The sequence below is a fragment of the Carlito syrichta genome, unplaced genomic scaffold, assembly GCF_000164805.1.
Source record: "Carlito syrichta isolate Samal-C Ts95f unplaced genomic scaffold, Tarsius_syrichta-2.0.1 Scaffold314117, whole genome shotgun sequence".
NCBI classification, from domain to species: domain Eukaryota; kingdom Metazoa; phylum Chordata; class Mammalia; order Primates; family Tarsiidae; genus Carlito; species Carlito syrichta.
The window spans coordinates 729,961-741,553 of record NW_007258213.1 but is presented as its reverse complement, the minus strand read 5'-3'; the positions used below and the strand labels follow the sequence as shown (position 1 = coordinate 741,553).

The 11,593-nt window shown below is 44.2% G+C and overlaps 1 protein-coding gene across 1 annotated transcript in view; it reads left to right on the top strand.

The window, feature by feature from the left end:
* Positions 1–10,170, top strand: part of ADCY9 (adenylate cyclase 9) — a 139,046-nt gene extending 128,876 nt beyond the window's left edge. The window contains exon 11 of the mRNA XM_008071124.2: positions 8,878–10,170. Coding sequence (XP_008069315.1) covers positions 8,878–10,069 — 1,192 coding nt within the window. The 3' untranslated portion in view covers positions 10,070–10,170. The remainder of the gene's footprint in view (positions 1–8,877) is intronic.
* Positions 10,171–11,593: the final 1,423 nt, after the last annotated feature.

Sequence of the window (11,593 nt, the reverse complement as noted above, 5' to 3'; positions counted from 1 at the left end):
TGGGTGGAATAATCTGTAGGTATCTATTAAGTTCATTTGGTCGAGTGTCAAGTTTAGGTTCTGGATCTCCTTGTTGATTTTTTGCCTCAATAATCTGTCTAGGGCTGTCAGTGGGGTATTCAAGTCCCCTGCTATAATAGTGTGAGAGTCAATATCTTTTTTTAGTTTACTTAGTAGTTGCTTTATAAATGCTGGTGCTCCTGTGTTGGGTGCATATATGTTTAGGATCATTATGTAGTGTCCTTTTGCATCTTTTAAAATTTTTGATAGCTTAAAGGTTGTTTTGTCTGATATTAAAATTGCAACTTCTGCCTTCTTTTGTGATCCATTTACCTAGAAACTCGTTTTCCAACCTTTAACTTTAAGTCTGTGTGTGCCTGAAGTGAGACGAGTCTCCTGGATGCAGCAAATAATTGGGTCATGGTTTCTTATCCAGTCCGCCATTCTGTGTCTTTTCAGTGGTACATTTAGTCCATTCACATTCAGGCTGATTATTGAAATATGATTGTTTATCCCTGTCATGAGGTTCTTATAAAGTTTTTCCTTTGTTTGCTTGTTTTCCTTTGGCTTTGGGGTTAATGTATGTGTATGTTTCTTGTGCTGTATTCTCTGCTGATTCTGTACTCTACTGTTCTCTTGGGAAGTGTGTGGTCAATCTTTTTCTTCTTTCTTCTGTGCTTAATATCTTTTTAAGTATCTCCTGTAGAGCTGGTCTGGAAGCTGCATAATCTCTTAGGGATTGGATATCTGGGAAGGATTTAAATTCTCTATCACTGATGAAGCTGAGCTTGACTAGATAGGAAATTCTTGGTTTAAATTGTTTATCTTTGAGGACTTTGAATATAGGACTCCAGTGCCTTCTTGTAGTGTTTCTTCTGATAGGTCTACTGCTATTCTGATTGGTTTTCCCCAGTAGGTAGTCTGAGCTTTCTCTCCCATGCTGCCTTTAGGATTTTTTCTTTTGTGCCTACTTTGTGTAGGTGAATTACTATGTATCTAGGGGTTGATCTTCTCATTTGATGTCTTATGGGGGTTCTCTGTATCTCTTGTACTTAGCTGGTCATACCTCTAGTGAGATGGAATACTTGCTCCAAGTTGTTCTCCATTTCCCTTTCTTCTTCTGGGATACCAATCAGGCATAGGTTCAACCTCTTGATATAATCACACATCTCTTGTAGGCTTTGTTCTTTCTTTCTGAGTCTTCTTTCTATGTTTTTTATAGATTGGGTTAATTCCATGTTCTGATCTTCAAGTTCTGAGATTCTTTCTTCAGCTAGATTAATTCTGCTTTCCATGTTTGTCATCTTGTTATTTATTTCCTGGATGAAATTTTTTATTGCCAAAATCTCTGTTACAAGAGTGCTGCATCTTATCTCTCTTGAGTCCTATTCACTCTTTCCATCCATTCCATAATCCCTATCATATGGGGACAGTCTTTGGTGACTTCCATTGTTTGGGCACCAAGGTCTTATTTTTCAGGAGTTTTGTCTTTGGTACACTTGAAATTGCCTGAGGTCTTTCTTTGGCTTTTCCTCATTTGTGACAGATCTCTTGTTTTTCTCTTTAGTTCTGTTATTCAGTGTCAATGGTAGAGGCTTTCCTTTCTGATGTTTGCTCAGACCTCTTTTCTTCCCTGATCTGGGCTCTGGATTTGTTCTAATTTGAAATAGGATGGTGAATGGGAAGCTTTGCTGTCTCTTGTAGTTTTCAAAATTCAAATAAAATGGGGGATGGGGCACTAGGAATCAGATACTACTTGCAAATTAAAATGTTCACTTACTGTGGTATGTGTTCCCTGAGACTCACTCCCCACTTCTACTCTATATGACGATGCAAAGCAGAAACCAATGCAAAAGCAGTTGAATCTATACACACACAGTCCAAAACAAACTGGAATAACAACAAAGTAAAACAAAAAATCAGCAACAAAAAGATCCCCAAGAAAACTAAATGCACACAAACATGCCTAGCACAAAGTGAACAGAGAAGAAAAACAGAAAGACCAAAGGGGGGGAAAAAAGGAATTCAGGTCAAACCCTCACACATCTATTGACATACACCTTAAACTATAAAAAATGAATATAAAAAAACTCAGAAGAACAAAAGAACAAAAACCAACAACTACAACAAAATCGAAAGATGAACACTCAGTCATTCACATACACACATAAACAGAAAACAACAAATAAAAGAAGAAAGAAACAGAAAAAGAAAAGAAAACTAAAAAAAATTTTAGGGGGAGGGGGGTGCAGATCAAACCCTCACATACACATTTATGCAAAAGGAAAAATACTTTAAAAATAGATGAACTAACAAGCAAACAGTCAAAAAAACTTTTTTAAATGAAAAAAATAATTGAAAATTTAAAAAACAAAAACAAACAACCAAAAAAACTCCTGCCCTTTTGTGACAGGCTCTGTAATTGTTCCTCTAATCAGGTCTCTCCTGCAAAGCCACCTCTCTGGAGGAGGGACAGTGGAGGCGGGTGGGGCTGCAGGCCTCTCCTCCCACTCCCGTATGGTCAGGGAGATCTCTGATGGGGAGGTACGGGACTGTCTTGTGAGGTATGTACTCTCACTGGGGTGCCACAGCCAGGCCTATCCTGGAGTGGAGCTCTCCTATTGCAACTGACGTCCAGGCTCCACCTGGGTTTGTTCCTCTCAGTCATGGCCCAGCTGTGTGGGTCTGAGGTTCAGAGGATTGTTGGAAAGGAAGGAGTTTGGGTCAGCCCCAGACTCACCACTCATCTCTTTGGAGTTCTTCCTCCTCCTTTTCTGACCACACCCTTTGTCCCACAGCTGGATCAGGGTAGGGGGTGGGGCGCCTAGAACTCAGCACTCGTCAGGTCCCTCTGAAGTTTGTGCTCTCAGGATATTCCCTTTGGGCCATGATCAAGCCCTGAGTAGTTGATACGCCTGTCACAGAGATCAGATCTGTTGGTCCGTGGTGAGCAAGTCGAAGCACTTTCCTGCCCCGCCTTCAGTATGGTGGTGGGGTGCCTCTCTTGTCCTCTTCCCTGGGAACTTGCCTCTGGATTCTGTCTGCAGCCCCTTCCAGCGCCCTGCAAGGTGCTGAAGTGATGAAGCAAAGCCGGGAGCAGTCTCTCTCCTGCTTCAATGGTGAGGGAGCACCTGGGGCAATAGTGTCTTCCTGCTGCTTTTCCAAAGGAAAACCTCTGTTTTTAAAAAAACAATGGTGCTCTGCTTTTGCGACCCAGGAAGAGCCAGGGATGAAGTAGAGAAGCTGCAGTACCTGCTGTTGCACCAGGGACCTGGCCACCCACTCATGAGCCCCACTTAGACAGTCTCTCCCAGCGTTTTCTTGCCAGGGAGGGCTTGTTGATTTTAAAAAAAAGAAAAGACAGAGAAAATGGTGCTCGGCTTCTGCATCCCAGGAATCACTAGGGTCCAAGCCCAGATGCTGTGGCACCAGCCGCTGCACCAGGAGAGCCCTGGCTGCCAGCTCCCTAGCCCTCACTCAGTCAGCCCCTCACCCGCCCACTCACTCACCAGCACATACAAAAACTTTCCATACACTCACTCATTCACATGGAGACACCCATAGTCCAACTGGCTCGGCCGCCATCTTCCCCACCTCTCCTGCATTTATAATTTCACGTCTGCCTATTGTCATAAATTGATTCCTGCATTTAGTTACATATGGTTCTTCCTTTTGGAATTTACCTTTTCTATTTGAATTTAGAAATATTATCACCTTTGTTCTTTCTGTATTAGAATAAGAAATAAAGTTGATAGATGGGAAGTAATTCTCTTACCTGCTTGTTAATAGAGATCTTGGGTACTCAGTGTAAATCCTGTGGGTTAGGACTTTTTTCCTTTTAAACAAGAGTGAAAAGCAGACATTGTAATATGTGTTCTTTTCTCTCTCACACTAGTCTACGTATTGCTATTCTCCTCTGTCCAGAGGGATCTGGCCTGCCTATCTCAAGAGTTAGGCCGTGCTGCTGGCTCTGGCTGCAGCACAGCAGGGAAGCTACAAGAAGAATCAATTGAGGAAACCCAGATACTTTCACCCATTTCTACCACAGAGGTTTTAAAACCTCATTGTACTATCATGATGGTATTCAACCTTAATGGCATCCGCTCACAAGGAGGGCTCTTCCTTAGTGTCACTACTTTGAGAAGCCAAAAGAAAGGTCAACTCCTAACCCAATGGAATGGCCTCACAAAAACGTCCTTTTGTTCCATATTCTTCTCCTACTCTATCTATAAGCTAACCACAGGCCAGACATGGTGACTTATACCTGTAATTCCAGCACTTTGGGAAGATGAGGCAGGAGGCTTACTGAAAGCCAGGAATTCGAGACCAGCCTGGGCAACTCTACAATAAAATAAAAGAAATTAAATGGGTGTTGTAGCGTGTACCTGTATTCCCAGAAAGTTCAGGAAACTGAGGCAGGAGGATCACTTGAGCCCAGGAATTCAAAGCTACAGTGAGCTACAATCGTGTCCATGCACTCCATCATGGGTGTCAGAGCAAGATCCTGTTTCTAAATAAATAAATAAAAGCCAACCGTGGGGCTTAAGGGGCTAGACATAAATATGTTTTAGTCATCTAAAATAAATAGCTATTTTGCTTAGTACTGAGATTCATAATATGTACTCTCATGTGTTTCAATGACAGCAAAAAAAGAAAAAAGTGAAACTTGAGTATCTTACCATAGAGGACTTTTTTTGGTTCTTGGTTGAGGTCCCCAAGACCAGTCTCAGATTGACCCCCAGGACTCAGCACATCATCTTACTCATGGCTGTGATTTTTTTTTTTAGTTGGAGCCTCACTCTGTCACTCAGACTGGAGTGCAGTGGCATGATCATGACTCACCACAACCTCAAACTCCTGGGCTCAGGCTGTCTTTCCACTTCAGCCTCCTGAGTAGCTGGGACTATAGGCATGCACAATGCCCAGCTAATTTTGTTGATTTTTTTTTTTTTTTTTTGGTAGAGATGAGGTTTTACTATGTTGTCCATACTGGTCTTGAACTCCTGGGCTCAAGTGATTCTTCCACCTTGGCCTCCCCCAATTCTGGGATTACAGGTGTGAGCCTCAAAACCCAGCCACTCATGGCTATGATTTATTACAGCAAAAGGACACAAAGCAAAATCAGCAAAGGGAAAAGGTGCATGAGATAAAGGTTTTTAGGAAACCAGGTACCAGCTTCCAAGTGTTCTGTCCCAGTGGAGTCACACAAGATGTCCTTAATTCCTCTAGCAATGATCTATGACAACACATGTAAAATGCTGTCTACCAGGGAAGCCCATTACAGACTCAGTGTCCAGGGTTTTTATTAGGGGCTGGTCAGGGAGGTATCCTCTGCCTAACATGTGCCAAAATTCCAGACTTCCAGAAGGAAAGCAGGCATTAAACATAAAGCTCCTTATTTGTATAGGCGGTGTAAATACCATGAGTCCCCCCTTACCAAGGAATGGTAGGAACCCTCCTCAAATCTAAATCCCCTGGTGCCAGCCAGGGGCCACCCTTGCAGGAAGGTCTTTCTGAGAATGGCAGCCTCAGGCCTGCTAAGTAAGTCTTTTCTGTACAGAACCTTAGGCCAGAAGGAATGTAGTCACATTCCTGTTTGTCTTCACAGTTTACACATGAGGAAATTGAGACCCCAAAACATGGCATGGCTTGCCCAAGGTTCTGGAACTCTATAGTGGTCCAGCCAGGACAGAGCCCAGGTGTTCTATTCCATAACCAGGGCTTTTGTAACTGTACTTTACAGAGGGCTGTGATAGTCACAACACTTAAGTTCATTAGGAAATACTTAATATCCTTAAGTCACAGCTAGGAGTAAAATGCATTAAATACTTTGAAGAATTGAGCTTTAGGCCAAGTGTAATGGCTCACGCCTGTAATCTCAACATTTGGTAGGCAGAGGTAAGAGGATTGCCTGAGTCCAGGGGTTCAAGACCAGCCTGAGCAACATGGCGAGACCTTGTCTCTACAATAAATCAAAAAATTAGCTGGGTGTGGTGGCGCACGCTTGTAGTTCCAGCTACTTGAAAGTCTGAGGCTGAAGGATCACCTGAGCCCAACAGGTCGAGGCTGTGGTGGCCATGAGTGTGTCACTGCACTCTAGCCTGGGTGATAGAGTGAGACTGTGGCTCAAAAAAAAAAAAAGAAAGAAAGACTTAATATCTTCAAGTCACAGTTAAGAGTAAAATGCATTAAACACTTTGACTAAAGAATTGATCTTTAGGCCAGGCACAGTGACTCAAGCCTGTAATTCTAGCAGTTTGGGAGACTGAAGCGAGAGGATTGCCTGAACCCACAGGTTCAGGAACAGCCTGGGCAACATGGTGAGACCTCGTCTCTGCAATAAATCAAAAAATTAGCCAGGCATGATAGCGTGCGCCTGTAGCTCTAGCTACTTGGAAGGCTGAGGTGGAAGGATCGCCAGAGCCCAGCAGGTCAATGCTGGGGTGGCCATGAGTGTGCCACTGTATTCCAGCCTGGGCAATAGAGTGAAATTCCAACTAAAAACAAAAAAACAAAAAAAAAAAACGGAGCTTTCTGTGTCATGGAGCTATCTAAACTTAGGATCCATCAGTTTTACATATGATTATATTTATAAAGTGACAACCCATTATTACATAAAATTCAATAGCCTACTCCATGCACTTGAGAAATGCATCAGGGCTCAACATTTATATGAAAACAAAAATCCAGCTTTGTTAAAAAAAAAAAATAGAAAAAGACTGGAAGGGGAATTCAACAAATATTCATAGTGATAGCCTCTGGATGGTAGGACAACAGACGAATCATTTTTTCTTCTGGCCTTTTCCCTAAGTTTTCTATGATAAGTATGTTGTATTTTTTGTTGTTGTTGTTGTTGTTGTTGTTTTTGAGTTGGAGTCTCACTCTGTTGCCCAGACTGGAGTGCAGTGGCCACTCCCGGTCACCGCAGCCTCGACCTGCTGGGCTCCAGCGATCCTTCCGCCTCAGCCTTCCAAGTAGCCAGAATTACAGGTGTGCGCTACCATGCCTGGCTGATTTTTTGATTTTATTGTAGAGATGAGGTCTCGCCTGCCCAGGCGGGTCTCGAACCTGCGGGCTCAGGCAATCCACTCACCTCTGCCTCCCAAAGGCGCGGGATTACAGGCTGAGCCACCAAGCCCGGCTTATATGTTGTATTTTTAAATGGAAAAAAATATTTTAAAAACAAACTCTAAAAGAGATTTTAGAGCCTCAACCTACTAGACTCAGGTAATCCTTTCACCTCAGCCTCCCAAGTAGCTGGGACCATAGGAACACACCACCATACCCAGCTAATTTTTACATTTTTTTTGCAGAGAGGTTTCACTATGTTGCTTCGGCTGGTCTCAAACTCCTGGGTTCAAGCAATTCTCTTGCCTTGGCCTCCCAAAGTATTGGGAATACAGGTGTAATCCACTGCACCCGGTCTAAGATGCACACTTTTAAGAGTAATACATACACACTGTAAGAAACTCAAATAGTATAAAGGATGGAAACAATTATAACCTTCAAGGTAACCAGTATTGTAATTTTCTTGTGGTTGTGTAGTGTTCTAGTACATGGATACCCTGTAATTTAACCAGATTGCTCCTGACAGATACTGAATCTGAGTTCATATTTTCTATCACAATGTTGCAGTGAATATTCCTCTACCACATCTTCATGCATATGGAATTGCTCTGTCATTTTATTTTATTTTATTTTTTGAGTTGGAGTCTCATTCTGTCACCCAGGCTGGAGTGCAGTGGCATACTCAAGGACACTCCAGCATCGACCTGCTGGGCTCAGGCAATCCTTCCCCTCAGCCTGACAAGTAGTGGAACTATAGGCACGTGCCACCATGCCTGGCTAATTTTTGTAGAGATGAGGTCTCACCAAGTTTCCCAGGCTGTTCTTGAACCCGTGTGCTCAGGCAATCCCCTCACCTCGGCCTCCCAAAGTGCTGGGATTCAGGCTTGAGCCACTGCACTGAGACCCTTTGTCATTTTAAATACTGCACATTTAAAATTTCATTACAAACTTCCAAACTGCCCCTTTAAGAGGCTGAACTATTTTTATTCCCTCCAATAACTGAACCTACTTTCAGAGGGGCTATTTTCTAGCTTGATAATACTGATTGAGGCAGCTATGGTCAGAGGGATGCAGAATAGTGGTGAGCTGTGATTGTACCATTCCACTCCAGGCTGGGCAACAGAGCAAGACCCTATCTGTAAAAGAAAAGTGTGCATCTTGTGTTCTTTTTAAAAAATATTAAAGTTGTCTTAACTTAGGTAAAACAGAACTAACCCAGAGTAGGGGGCATATGGTGTTTTGTCAGACTTTTATATAGGTAGAGAGTGGAGAACTTTTAAAAGTTCTTTGTAAAGTGACATCTGTTGGATTAGAAATATAAGAAGCAAATATATCAGAGAATGTTAAATTTCTTGGGTATGACAATGGTAACGTGATTACATAGGGAAATGTTCTCATTCTTAGTAGATATGTACTGAGATATTTAGGACTGAAGTGTCATGTCAGCAGCTTACTTCCAAAATGTTCAGCAAAAGGGTGTGTGTGTGTGTGTGTGTGTGTGTGTGTGTGTGTGTGTATTGAGAGAAAAAGCAAAGTGGCAAAGTTGTTGAATATGGGGGAAGGGTATATGAATGTTTGTCTCACTAGCCTTTTGTCTGTAAGATTGAAATTTTTTTTAACAAAATGTTGGAAATGAAAGATTTTTAAAAGAAGCTAAAAACTTGTTTAAAAATAAAGGCTTTACAGCTTCAGGATGTTGAAGGTTTGAACTCATTGAAACTTCATGTAGGATGCTGGTTAGCTGGACTCTTTCAGAACTTGGAAGTACTGAGTAGTAACCTCTTCCTTTCCCATGTTTTTACTCTCCAGTTCCGAGAGGAACCTGTGCAATGGCTCGTTGCCATGTGAGATCAGGAGGCCAGCCAGCCTCATTGGCCAGGAGGCGATTCTGGTCTTATTTCTCCTACTCTTGTTGGTCTGGTTCCTGAATCGAGAATTTGAAGTCAGCTACCGCCTTCACTACCATGGGGATGTGGAAGCGGATCTTCACCGCACCAAGATCCAGAGCATGAGGGATCAGGCTGACTGGCTGCTGCGAAACATCATCCCCTACCACGTGGCTGAGCAGCTGAAGGTGTCACAGACCTACTCCAAGAACCACGACAGTGGAGGAGTGATCTTTGCCAGCATCGTCAACTTCAGTGAGTTCTATGAGGAGAACTATGAAGGAGGCAAGGAGTGCTACCGGGTCCTCAACGAGCTCATCGGGGACTTTGATGAGCTTCTGAGCAAGCCAGACTACAGTAGCATCGAGAAGATCAAGACGATCGGAGCCACGTACATGGCGGCATCAGGGCTGAACACCTCCCAGGCCCAGGACAGCAGCCACCCGCAGGAGCACCTGCAGATCCTATTTGAGTTTGCAAAGGAAATGATGCGTGTGGTGGATGACTTCAACAACAACATGCTGTGGTTCAACTTCAAGCTCAGAGTCGGCTTCAACCATGGGCCCCTCACGGCCGGAGTCATTGGCACCACCAAGCTGCTCTATGACATTTGGGGGGACACTGTCAACATCGCCAGCAGGATGGACACCACTGGTGTTGAGTGCCGCATCCAGGTGAGTGAGGAGAGCTACCGTGTCTTGAGCAAAATGGGCTACGACTTTGACTACAGAGGGACCGTGAATGTCAAGGGGAAGGGCCAGATGAAGACCTACCTTTATCCAAAGTGCACGGACAACGGGGTTGTCCCACAGCACCAGCTGTCCATCTCCCCAGATATCCGCGTCCAGGTGGATGGCAGCATCGGACGGTCTCCCACGGATGAGATTGCCAACCTGGTGCCTTCTGTCCAGTATTCAGACAAGATGTCTCTGGGCTCTGATAACAGCATGCAAGCCAAGGACGCACACCTGTCTCCTAAGAGACCCTGGAAAGAACCCATCAAAGCTGAAGAAAAAGGTCGATTTGGCAAAGCCATAGAGAAAAATGACTGTGAAGAAATGGGAATGGAAGAAGCCAATGAACTAACCAAGCTCAATGTTTCAAAGAGTGTGTGAGGCAGCCCCTAGAGCTGCCCGAGGTGCTCTGTTCGTCGAAATACAATAATATTTGTAGCTGGCTGTTGTGCTTTCTAAGCTCCACAGTCTCCGTCCCTGGATGTGGTGTTATGTGGTCATTTCAGCCCTAACTTCTGTGTGGATCACAGTTATTCAGGGTTCATTTGCATCCATTCTTTCCTTTTGCTCCCTTCCCTGGAAATCTCCCTACCTTGGGGTAATCCATTCAGCACGTGGAGGAGAATAAGTGCCTTCAGGGGTGAACCTTGGCCTCAAGTCTAGGGACAGAGGCCACCAGTGGAAATCATAGCCTTGGGTATTATTTGACTTTTAGAACAAAAGCTGTGGTCAAGATATCACTTTTGTTGCTTTTTCTCATGAGACACCTTTTTTTTTTTGGCAGGGGAGCTAATACAATATATTTTAGCTGTATTTTTTTTCCGCGTATGTCATAGTGTTTCCCACTTACCTGACCTTTCTCCGTAAGCACATGCATGCACACACACTTGCGTTTAAGAATTCTGATATAAAGTGCCAGTAATTCACCGAGAGGGGGTGTGAAAGGGGGTGTCAGCCATGACGACAGCCCCACGAGTCCCTCCTCACCCACGCTTTCCCAGCCCAGCCCTGTGGGCTGTGGGTGGGCCCACTCTCTACACCTACTCCTTACACCCGCTCCCCACACTGAGTGGCTTCAGGGGCGCCGCCCTGTACAGGCTGAGATAGCAAATTCTAGCTGGGCACAAAGTTAGTAAGCCCAGGCCTCAGGTATCTCAGAGCTGTTCTTCATCCTGATCTTCCATTGAAGGGTCTTCCTGTTGAGAGTGATGGGGATTGTCTTGGAAACTGACTCGTCTGAAGGTGAAACTCCAGATAAATGTCTGAGGGTTGCATTTATTTATTTATTTATTTACCAGGAAAAAAGTGTGTTTGGGGGAGGGAGCATTGAGTCATGTGGATGGAGGGAGGTGACTGCAGGGGCAGTTCACAGGACAGTGACAAGCTGTCCCTTAGTGTTTTGACCACCTGGGCCACCTCCCTCTGAGACGGGCTGGACAAGATCCTGAGCCATACCCAGTATGATTTGAGGGTTGGGGAAGCTCTCCAGCAGCCCCTGCCACCCACAGGGTCCCTTCCTGTGGAATCCAGATCAAAACCTGGCTTGGTACCAAGTGGGTCTGGGCAGGCAGCGCCGGCGTTGTCTTGGCTTCCACAAATTCAAGACATTTCTCCATTCTCTTCTACTCTTGGACTGCACAGGGCCTGTCTGTGGTGGGATTTATTCTTGGGAGCTATTCCAGCCTCTTGAGATGGAGTTCTTACACTGTACCTAGGGCCAGAATCATCTGTACACAATGAGGTGTTTGGCCGAGGGGAGATTTAAAAACCTAAGGAAAATCACTTGTGCGCTCTTGGTTGCTGATCCTGTTTGTAATTGTGTTTTGCCGCATTGAGTGTGAAGTTTACATCTGTGTGAACTCACTAAATTTGTACTGTCAAAGTTGTAGCTATTCTTTTAGGTGG